The 12102-nt window shown below is 39.3% G+C and overlaps 1 protein-coding gene across 1 annotated transcript; it reads left to right on the plus strand.

The window, feature by feature from the left end:
• The first annotated feature begins 3048 nt into the window (after positions 1 to 3048).
• Positions 3049 to 6632, plus strand: LOC140888350 (uncharacterized). The gene is made up of 3 exons (XM_073296029.1): positions 3049 to 3915; positions 4507 to 4717; positions 6595 to 6632. The coding sequence occupies exons 1-3, from the start codon at positions 3049 to 3051 to the stop codon at positions 6630 to 6632; spliced, it is 1116 nt and encodes a 371-aa protein (XP_073152130.1).
• The last annotated feature ends 5470 nt before the right edge of the window (positions 6633 to 12102 follow it).

Below are 12102 nucleotides of genomic sequence, written 5' to 3' on the forward strand. Positions count from 1 at the left end.
CAGATCCTTCTCATATCTTGAGGGCTGATGATGTGGAGTTGGATAGTTCCCTTAGCTATGTTGAGTATCCAGTGCAAATCCTTGATCGTAAAGAAAAGCAACTTAGGAACAAGACGATTCCTTTGGTTATGGTGGAATGGAGTAGACATGGGAGAGAAGAAGCTACATGGGAATTGGAGTCTAGAATGCGTCAAGATTGGTCTCACTTGTTTGAAAATGTGATGACTTATTCCATGTACTCCGATTTTCCTATGTACTATCCGTGGTAGATGTTTAATCCTTTTGTATATACGTTTGATGTGTGTTTGATTTCGAGGACGAAATCTTGTTTTTAGAGGGGGAGAAATGTAAGGACCCGAATTTACTATGTTAATTAATTTGTGTGTTACAAATATGTATTAATAAATATCGGTTTTTAGATGATATTAAAATGCATATTTTATTTATAGAGCACACATGTTGAAATAACTCGAACCGGGCCAAGTTTTTACCCCGAATAAAATAAAAGAATACACACGATTAAACAAGATATATATTAAATATATATATCGGATAATCTCTCTCCTCTCTTTAACGTCATCTTCACAGATTCTTCATCTTCATCCATCGTCTTCTTTCTTTTGTTTTTCAAAACTTTTCCCGTCACTTTAAGTGCCCGTATCTCCTTTGTTTTTGGCCGGATTTCAAAAGTAAATATAGTTCTGGAATCCTCGCGACGTAAACTTTAATTTGATACCGATATCGTAAGTTTTCTCGCGATCTGTTCGAACTCGACTCCGACCAGCCGCCGTCTTCGCCGCCCCTAGCCTCCATCCGATCGCCGCCTGAGCAAGGACTGTTGTTCCGGTTGTTTAGACCTTTAATTCAAAGTCTTGAGGTATATTTCGAATTTAGGATTTCGAATTTTGGGTATTTCGATTCAATTGACATCCGATAATTGATATTTGATTTATTATTGGTTGTAGGTATTATATTGGAGTTGATTGAAGGTATTCGATAATTTTTAGAATTTAATTGGGAATATTTCGAATTTCCAGATTTTTATTTATTGGGATTTTCGAATTTTAAGGTTACTTAAATCGCTATTTAGATGTTAAGATGTGTTAGAATTGATATATATACATTTCAGAATTTTTAGGAATTTTCTGGGAAAAATCAGAATCTGAATATGTTGGTATTTCGACTTTTAAAGTCGTTTATTCGATAGTTGGTCATTGATAGGATGATTTAATATGAAATATGGATAATTGGAAATGTTAGTTTGATTTTTAGATTTAGTTTTAATAATATTCAGATTTGTAAACGAAAATAGGAATTGATGTGAAATAAATTGTTTTTCACAGGATTGGAGTATTCGAATATTACTTGAGATATTCTGTGGTAAATTAAGTGTTGGTTGAGGTACGTATGAGCTGTTTATATTACGACGCCTATAATGACATGTAATGATATTAAGTATTTTTTTAACGCGCTTTAGGTGCTTATGTGGATTATATGATTGCATTCACTCATTTACAATTTTTCATAGCACGTTGAGCCTTGACTCCTTTGATTGCTATTGATATTGATATCTTGAGATGTATGGAGTCATCATGGAGCGAGTGACATTGTTTAGTGCACTCCTGAGATAGCATGAGGCACGGACAGGTAGCTCCTGTCTCCCTCCGATGCTACGTATGACACTCCTGATGACAGCATGAGGCTGGACGGGTCGCTCCTATCACCCTCCGATGCTACGTGTATGGATTAGCAGTGATGATTCGAGGTCTGCTGCGTTCCTAGCACGGGTGGCCACTGATATTATTGTGATACGTTTTGTTTGGACTCCATTTGGTATCCCTTATTCTATTGATACCTGCCACGCATTACATTGCATTTCATTGCATTGTACTTGATTTTATTCATGTCATTTATATTTGTCGTAATTTTTTTAGTTCTTCGTACTGGGGTCCGACCCCTGTTTTCTTTTTATGTTGTGGTTGTTTGTGATTCCATAGCAGGTTATCCAGGGGGATTTGACGCGTCTGGTGGAGCGTCATCTAGTGTACCCAATGAGTCGAGCTTGGAGTCATGTTCCCAGATATATGTATATATCAGTTTAGCGAGTTTTATATTTGCCGGGGTGATGCCCTGTGTATCAGTATCGATAGTTTTGGACTTTGTTTTGAATTGGTATTTGTGTGATCGAGCCTTGCCGGCTCTGCATGTGTTTAGTCCTGGCCAGTGCGGCTATAGGTTTGTGAATTGGAGTTGTGACTCTATTTTCAAATATATATTGCTGGTTGTGTTGTACAGGTTTTTGGGATATCCTATTTACGAATAGGTCATGCCGAATTTTTTATAGGCTCAAAACGCAAATTTTTAACTCGTTTTCGCTGTTTACATTAATTAATCCTGGTTGTTTGATCATTAAATATTTAAATCAGGACACGGGCCCTTTCATTTGGTATCAGAGCATAAACTGGGATATGCTCGAATTAGAGTTTAGGACACTCGAGTTTAGACACTAACAAAATGGTTGCGTATGTGTGTGACTACTTGTTCTTACGTGACTTGCTTGTTGTGTTTATTATTTGAACTTATCTGATAGAACCAGTAGTTCTTGGCTTTAGAACTTCGTTTATGAATTCGTATTAGAACTCTGAGTTTCTATCATAGTTTTCTGTTCGTTAAGATATTTCTGCCTATATTTAAATCCTTGTGTCTTGTAGAATGGCACCGGGAGGAAGAGGTAGAAAAAGAAAGGAAGTTGTAGAAGAGTCTGCAGCAGAGAATATTAGAAATCTTGATGATATTGTCAGGGAAAGACGTGGTCGACCAGCTGTTCAGCCTCCGAAGAATGTGGAATTAGAGGTGGAACAACAGCCATGGGTAAATCCTGACAAAGGAAAAGCGGTTCAGGCTGATGCTGATCCAGTGGCCCAATTGACTGAGAAAATGGGAGGAATACGATTAATAATTTCTCAATTCCAGGAATTGCATCCTCAAAAGTTCTTTGGCAATGAATGAAGTGAGAAAGCTGCTAGTTGGTTGAAAAGTCTCAACAATATGTTTAATGGACTAGAATATCCTGATGAAATTCGACTGAAGTTAGTTCCTTTTCAACTTAAAGACCGTGCGCAAATTTGGTGGGAAACGACGACAGAAACACTTTCTGATTCTGGTGAAAAGATTACATGGGAAGTCTTTCGTACTCAATTTGCACAGGAATATGCACCACCATCTTATTATTCTGCTAAAGAAGATGAATTTAATCTGTTGGTGCAAGGCAATAAATCTGTTGCTGACTATGCTTCTCAGTTTTCTGCTCTTTTGCCTTATGTCCCACACGTTGCAAAGAATGATCGGTCAAAGCTTTCAAATTTTTTGAAGGGGCTTACACGAACGATCCATACTTTGGTGACTACTGGAACTCCATCAACTTATATGAAAGCAGTAGAAAAGGCAAAGAAGATTGAAGCGAGTCTACTCAGGGGTGAACCACAATCAATCCCAGCATCTGTTTCTCAAGGAGCTGGAAGCAGTTCGCAGACACCAATGGGTTTACCTTCATATCAGCCTATTCAATCTTCTCAGCAAGTGAAAAGGCCTTGGTTTAAAGCTAAGGGAAAGCCATTTAAAAAGAAGCCACAGTCCAGTTCCTTCAGTTCCAGTGGTAGTCGTGGTGGAAGTTCAGTTGGATCGTCTGGTAGGGTGTACTGTGACAGATGTGGTGGTAATCATTTGAGTGCACATTGTACAGGATTTCCAGGAACTTGTTATACTTGTGGGCAGGCTGGACATTCGTCTCGAGTATGTCCAAATGCTGGAAGACAGCCATTTCAGCCACAACAGTTTGGCCAATTTCCTAGAAGACCATCGTTAAGGCCATATACTCCTGTACCACAGTTTGCTCCTACACAGCCTTATGTTCCGGTACAACCACCTCAGCAGCCTAGGTACTCATCTCCTTAGAGTCAGCAACGTTTTCTAGGGCCACAGCAGGCTCAAGTCCATGTTATGACTCAAGATCAGGCACAAGATGCACCTGGGGGAGTTATTGCAGGTATTTGTTATATTTTTGATTATCCTGCACGTATCTTGATAGACACAGGAGCATCTCATTAATTTTTATCTGTTACATTTTTTGATGAGCATGAGATTGCTTTTACTCCGTTGTTGGATACTGTGTCTGTTGCTACTCCTGCTGGTGTTTTCTTGATGTCTAATGAGATAGTTCTGAATTGTATGATTAGATTTGAGGATAAGATCATGATAACCAATCTAATCAAACTAGCTATGTCTGATTTTGATTGTATTCTGGGTATGGATACACTGATGAATTATAGAGCTACTGTTGATTGTTTTCATGGAATTGTGAGATTTAGACCGTATTATGGCAATAAGTGGAATTTTTATGGTACTGATTCACAATCTCGCATTCCATTAGTATCGGTAATGGAAATGTTTAGATTATTGTCGATAGAAAATGAAGGATTTATGATTTATGCTCTTGATGTGACGAAGGAGGAGAAATTGAAAGTTTCAGATATTCCTGTTGTCAAGGATTTTCCTGATGTATTTCCTGATGAGATTCCGGGTTTTCCACCTCAGAGGGAAATAGATCTTAGTATTGAGTTGATGCCAGGGACAAGTCCTATTTTTCGAGTCCCATATCGATTAGCTCCAGCAGAATTGAAAGAACTTAAGACACAATTGCAAGATTTGCTGGAAAAAGGTTATATTAGACCAAGTGTGTCGCCTTGGGGTGCTCCAGTCTTGTTTGTGAAGAAGAAAGATGGAACGATGAGAATGTGCATCGATTATCGGCAATTGAATCAGGCTACTGTAAAGAATAAGTATCCTTTGCCACGAATTGATGACTTGTTTGATCAGTTGTAGGGTACAACTGTATATTCTAAAATTGATCTTCGTTCCGGATATCATCAACTTCGAGTTCGAGAGGAAGATGTTTCCAAGACAGCATTTCGAACACGTTACGGACATTATGAATTTTTAGTTGTGCCTTTTGGGCTGACTAATGCTCCAGCGGTTTTTATGGATTTAATGAATAGCGTGTTTCGGGAGTTTATAGATCGATTTGTTATCGTTTTCATTGATGACATTTTGATTTATTCTAAGTCAAGGAAGGAGCATAAAGAACATTTGATATTAGTACTTCAGAAACTCAGAACATCACAATTCTATGCTAAGTTTTCGAAGTGTGAATTTTGGTTGGACAGAGTATTATTTCTAGGACATGTGATATCAGCTCAAGGGGTGTCTGTCGATCCTAGTAAAATTGAATTTGTTCTTAATTGGTCTCGACCAACCAATGTCTCTGAGATTCGTAGCTTTTTGGATTTGGCTGGCTATTACAGGCGTTTCATCAAGGGATTTTCCGAAATAGCTAGGCCTATGACTATATTGACTCAAAAAGATCGACGTTTTGTGTGGACTGAGGAATGTGAAGCTAGTTTCCATACTTTGAAAGAAAAACTGACTACGGCTCCAGTACTAGCATTACCTTCAGGCTCAGGTGGCTTTGTTGTTTGTACAGATGCTTCTTTAAATGGACTGGGTTGTGTTTTGATGCTTTATTTCTTTGTTCTTCAACTCTTTTTCACCTCTTTTTCACTTCTTTTGACCAACTAAAATGAATAACACTCAAATTCCTGCAAACAACACAAACAACAAGAGACATGCATAATATCGCTCAAAACACAACAAAAGCCAAGCTAATTCATATAAAATATATGTGCAAAAATTGCACTTATCAAATCCCCCCAAACTTGAAATTTTGCTAGTCACGAGCAAAACAAACAAAACACTAAGACGCACAAGGAATTAAAAACACACAAGAAAGCAGTAAAACTTATTAACCCAGCTGGCCTCAGATGTTCAGCAATTAATCCATGTAGCTAATTTTCTCAAGAGTTCTCGTGTGTGTGTGATTAGCCAATCTTGTCTACCCACCTAACTTTCAGTCAAATCATGCAATCAGTAAGCCTCAAAGAGTCATTAACCCCGCTCTCTAGTTTCAACACACTCTCCACCAAGTTCAACCGTTACTCACAAAGATCAACAGGACTTATCAGGTAGTTCTTTTAGGCAAGCACTTTTTATAGCAGAGAAGTATCCATAGTCAATGTAAGCATATAGGATTCAAGTAAAGGGAATTGGATATTTATAATTTTCTGCGGTATTGAGTAGGCTAGGTTTATCAGTTGTAGGGCATTGTCAGATATTTGTCTGACTCCTCTACTCCATACATTCTACACCTTTTTGCATTTTCTTTGGACTCGAATTTCAATCCAGTTTCAATGTCTCCCCTCACCTTACTTTCTCCATCTTTTTCTATCTTTTCTTTTTCATCCAATTGGATTTTTGGTTTTTCTTTTTCTTTTCGGCCTTCTTTCAGTTTTGGATTTTTTTTTCGCAAGGCTACAAATGAATGACTAACAAATCAAAGGCTTGCAGGCTCAAAAACAAAGTTTCCTAAATCATTTCTCTGTTTGTAAAAATCTACCTCAGTTTCGAGTATGTATCGCCAAAGTTAAGAATCAAATCAGCTAATCTTCTCACAAAATCCACACAATTTTCTCTACTTATCAGGAGTATCGACAATCAAGGCTATAATGCAGAAAAAGTGAGAACTCAAGATCCAATGTCGCCAACACTAGATTATATTTTCATTTTCATTTTTTTTTCAACTTCATCATCATAGGCCATTTTTCTTTTTCTTTTCTCATTTTTCACATTTTTGTTTTTGTTTTCTCAAATAAACAACCACACAAACGAACACAGACAAAAAACAAACTGACACAAAACAAAACAAGCAAAAACATAATACGAACGAGAAAACTAAAAACACAGATGCAGGAACTAGTGACTAATTTAGCATGCAACAATCCATCAAACTCGCAAATCAACTTCGCTTCAGATTCAAAAACAATCCATTCAAGCAGCTCAACAAAACTCATCTAAAACAACAAACAACATCCCCCCAAACTCAGATATGTGCATTGTCCTCAATGTGCAATATCAATAAAAACAAGGAACAAACACATACCGACGACAATGACAATCAGTGGTCATCGTCCATGTCTTCATCCCGAGAGGGCCAAGTAGGAGGTGGGGGAAACTGCGGATCCTAACTGGAGCCAGGAAAGCGCTGGGCTAGAGTCGTCGTGAAATCCACCATATAATCCATGAAAATATCAGTCCGACGACAATGAAGGTCTAGCCGCTGCTCCACTCGCGTCAATCGCTCATCAAAATGCTCATACGCTCCAGTAAGTGGTAGTGGTGGTGGCTGGCTGCTACTCGCAGGGCGATCCCGAGGCGCTGCTGTTCGCGGAGGGGGTGGTATATTCTCTCGTGTAGTCCCAGTAATAGGTCCTTGGACCTTAAAAAGCTCTTCATCTGTACCCCATGTAACTCCAGCATGTGCACAAAGCGCAGTGATCAATGATGGGTGCGGCAATCCTCCAGTAGTAGCCCCCCTAACTGCTGCAAGAATGGATTCCTGAATGATATTTCCCAAGTTTATCGTCTTCCTAGTGACGATACAGTAAGTCAGGACAGCCCGTTTCTTCGTCACCTCAGAAGTGTGACCTGTGGGCAAAACACGAGCAGCCACCAAGAAAAACCAAGACCTCGCATCTTGCTTTATTTTCCCAGACGAAAAATGCACCACCTTTTCATCTTTCATCTTCCACTGCGCCCCTTCCTCACACAGGGTCGCTAGAATCTCATCATAGTCTACCTCGCCGGCCTGGAACTCCGAATAGTCATCCATATCAAGAGATGGCATATGGAAGAGGGTGTTAATAGAATGTCCATCAAAAGCCACCCTCTTTCCCCGCACTAGAACATGATACTGCTCATGCTTGCATTTGAGATTGGCATAAAATTCCCGGACTAATGAAACCACGACATCACCGGGAGGTTGGAAAAACCCGTCCATCTTCGCTCATGAGCTGCATGTTGCACATCCCACAATGGTAGAGGGGAATTAGGATCAAAACCTCGTTCTCTAACCATGCTCTTGCTCACCATGAGAGGATAATTCTTGGCAGCCTCTTCATCCCAAAAACTATGAGCATCGAAAGTACCGGACGAAGATGCCCCCTGCTTTTGTTTCTTTCTCTGTGCCATTGCAATATTCTAATCACAATTCAACCAAGCAATAATTAACAGCAATGCACCACTTCCAACAATGGCGTTCAAGCCTCAACCAATCAACACAATTCTGCCACGCCGCACAACCAACAATAACACTTCTAACAACCCGAGATAGCACAAATAACCCTATGATTCACAAATCTCCAACGAAATCTACTAATATGTCTGATAATCACCGATGAATTAACAAGTAAACATGAATCCAACCCAATTCAACAATAGGACCAATGAATCTCGAATCCCCAGTGTAAAAAATTTCACAATACCTCGGTTGGATAGCAACGATTCCGGAAATTATAAAAGATAAACTCGCGATCCTTCCTTGAAGTCGAACCAACGCGGCGACTGAAGATGGATTAAAATCCCCCCAAACTCGAATAACCCTAGCTGCGAAAATATTGGAACCCGAATGACTAAAATACAAACAAGTGCTATGAAAGGATGAATATGTGCGATTGATGGTGTAATCGAGATTTTTAGGTGGGAATTTTTTCGATTTGCAGGGGAGGGTTGCGTGGAGGCGGCGAACAAGGCTGGGAATTATGAAGATTTGATGAATGAAATCTGAGATCCCCTCTTATTTTTCAGAATTTTCGTGATAGCGCTGGAGCGCTAGAGAATTGGCGCTGGAGCGCCCGATGCTTGTCCGAGAGAGCACTGGAGCGCTACGTATTTGGCGCTGCAGCGCCAAACCTTCGATTTTTGAACTCACAAAATAGCGCTGGAGCGCTGGATGGTCAGCGCTGGGGCGCAAAACCTTCGAATTTTTGCACTCCAAAGTATGATTTTGCACATAAAAGTACCTGCAATAAAACTCTTAATTAGGACCAAAATTAGTAAAATAAATAAAAAGACTGAAATTCAATAAAATTAACTAAGAAAATAAAATAAATAAAGATAAAACAAAATTTAAAAAAAATTGGGTTGCCTCCCAAAGAGCGCTTGGTTTAACGTCGTCAGCCCGACTTTTCTGGAGTTCTTATGCAGGGTCGATCAAAGCAACTTTCTCCATGTTCCGCACTTCATTGCCAAAGTAATGTTTCAACCTCTGCCCATTGACTTGAAAGAATTGACCATCGTGATAGCTCAGTTCAATGGCTCCATAGGGATGCACTTTCACCACGGTGAACGGACCAAACCATCTCGATTTCAACTTACCTGGAAACAATCTAAGACGAGAATTAAACAATAATACATGTTGTCCAGGCTCAAATTCTCTTTTTAACAATAGTTTGTCATGCCACTTTTTGGTCTGTTCTTTGTAGAGCTTGGCATTTTCGTATGAATGATTACGAAACTGTTCGATCTCATGCAATTGCAACAGTCGCTCTTTTCCAGCAGCTTTCATATCAAAATTCAACTTTTTCACCGCCCAATATGCACGATGCTCTAACTCCACTGGCAGATGACATGCTTTACCAAAGACCAACCTGTATGGCGACATGCCAATAGGAGTTTTGAACGTGGTCCGGTATGCCCATAGTGCATCATCCAACTTGATTGCCCAATCCTTCCGGTTCGTGTTGACCGTCTTTTCCAGAATTTGCTTGATTTCCCGGTTGGATATTTCAGCTTGCCCATTTGTTTGCGGATGGTATGCGCATGCCACTTTATGCCTAACACCATATTTTGTCAGTAATGAATTAAATATTTTATTGCAAAAATGCATACCTTCATCATTGATAATGGCCCTTGGTGTTCCAAACCTCGTGAAAATATTTTTCTGCATAAACTGCACCACTACACGAGCATCATTAGTGGGGGTGGCGATTGCTTCCACCCATTTCAAAACATAATCAACGGCCAATAAAATATAAGATTGTCCAAAGGATATAGGAAATGGTCCCATAAAATCAATACCCCACACATCAAATAATTCAACCTCTAAAATATTTGTAAGAGGTAATTCATGACGCCTAGATATATTTCCCATCCTTTGACATCTATCACATGATTTTACCAAGGTATAACTGTCTTTGAATAAAGTTGGCCAATAAAAACCAGACTGAAGTACCTTGGCGGCTGTCCGTGTGGCTCCAAAGTGACCGCCATACGGTGCAGAGTGACATTGTTCCAGAATTTCTTTTGCTTCAGCTTCGTCCACACATCTTCTTATCACTTGGTCCGAACACTTCTTGTACACAAACGGATCATCCCATAGATAAAACTTGACATCATGGAAAAATTTCTTCCTTTGGTGATGATTAAGATCTGGAGGCAAAACACCACAAAAAAGAAAATTAGCAAAGTCAGCAAACCAAGGAAGTTTAGAATTTACCTCAAAAAGATGCTCATCAGGAAATTGTTCCTTGATGAGTTCATGTTCAACTTTTCCTTCCAACTTCAAGCGAGACAGATGATTCGCCACTAAATTCTCACTCCCTTTCTTATCTCTCATTTCAAAATCAAACTCTTGTAGTAAGAGTATCCACCGAATCAATCTTGGTTTGGCATCCTTCTTGGCAAAGAGATAGCGAATTGCTGCATGGTCAGTATAAACAATTACTCTAGAGCCAATAAGATAGGACCTGAATTTGTCGAAGGAGAAAACCACAGCCAACATCTCTTTTTCCGTAGTAGTGTAATTCTGTTGTGCTCCGTCAAGAGTGCGGCTGGCATAGTAAATCGCCCGAAACATCTTATCTTTTTTTTGTCCCAAAACTGCTCCTACAGCATAATCGCTGGCATCACACATTACTTCAAACGGCTCCTTCCAGTCAGGCACAATCATAATAGGCGCAGAAATTAGTGCCTCCTTGATTTTCGTGAACGCCTGCAAACACGCATCATCAAAAATAAATGATGTATCTTTTTCTAATAAATTACATAAAGGCTTAGTAATTTTAGAAAAATCTCTAATAAAGCGACGATAGAACCCGGCGTGTCCCAAGAAACTTCTAATGGCTTTCACATTATTTGGCGGTGGAAGCTTTTCAATCGCAACCACATTTGCTCGATCCACCTCAAGCTCATTAGATGACACTTTATGCCCAAGTACGATGCCTTCTTGCACCATGAAGTGACATTTTTCCCAATTAAGCACTAGATTTTTCTCTTGACAACGCTGCAAAACAAGGGTCAGATTGTGCAAACAATGATCAAACGAAGACCCAAACACAGAAAAATCATCCATAAAAATTTCCATAACTTCTTCCACCATGTCAGAAAAAATGGCCATCATGCATCGCTGAAAAGTAGCCGGTGCATTACACAAACCAAATGACATTCTCCTAAAAGCATAAGTACCATAGGGACATGTGAAAGTTGTTTTCTCTTGATCCTCTGGCGCTATAGCAATTTGATTGTAGCCAGAATAGCCATCTAAAAATCAATAATGTTTGTAACCTGCCAACCTGTCAAGCATTTGATCAATAAAAGGAAGAGGAAAATGATCTTTCCTAGTAGCCTTATTCAACCTTCTATAATAAATACAAACTCTCCAACTAGTAACAGTACGAGTCGAGATCAACTCGTTTTTCTCATTTTTAACTACAGTCATACCTCCCTTTTTCGACACTACCTGTATTGGCGACACCCAAGAACTGTCAGATATGCATAAATAATACCAGCATTCAATAGTTTCAACACCTCAGCTTTTACCACTTCTTTCATCGCAGGATTTTTTCTCCTTTGATGATCAACATAGGGACTATATGACTCCTCCATTAAAATCTTATGCATGCAAATATTGGGACTAATTCCCTTGATATCAGAAATTGACCAACCCAAAGCAGATTTAAATTTTCTCAAAACTCTTAATAATTTATCCTTTTCATCATGAGTAAGAGAGGATGAAATAATTACCGGGTTAGTCGAATTTTCTCCCAAAAATGCATAACATAAATGACCAGGCAGTTCTTTCAATTCAGGAGTAGAAGAAACTGGTACCTCTTTGCTGACCTCCTCAGGCAATGCTCCAATTTTTTCTTGGCCATC

The sequence above is a fragment of the Henckelia pumila genome, chromosome 3 (genome assembly GCF_033568475.1).
Source record: "Henckelia pumila isolate YLH828 chromosome 3, ASM3356847v2, whole genome shotgun sequence".
Lineage (NCBI taxonomy): Eukaryota > Viridiplantae > Streptophyta > Magnoliopsida > Lamiales > Gesneriaceae > Henckelia > Henckelia pumila.

Excerpts from the sequence above, each read along its gene's own strand:
- LOC140888350 (XM_073296029.1), top strand. The coding sequence starts at position 3,049 with ATGTTTAATGGACTAGAATATCCTGATGAAATTCGACTGAAGTTAGTT. Across the intron at positions 3,916-4,506 it reads CTACACAGCCTTATGTTCCG|GAGGAGAAATTGAAAGTTTC; the intron begins GTACAACCACCT and ends GATGTGACGAAG. Across the intron at positions 4,718-6,594 it reads GCAAGATTTGCTGGAAAAAG|GAGTATCGACAATCAAGGCT; the intron begins GTTATATTAGAC and ends TCTACTTATCAG.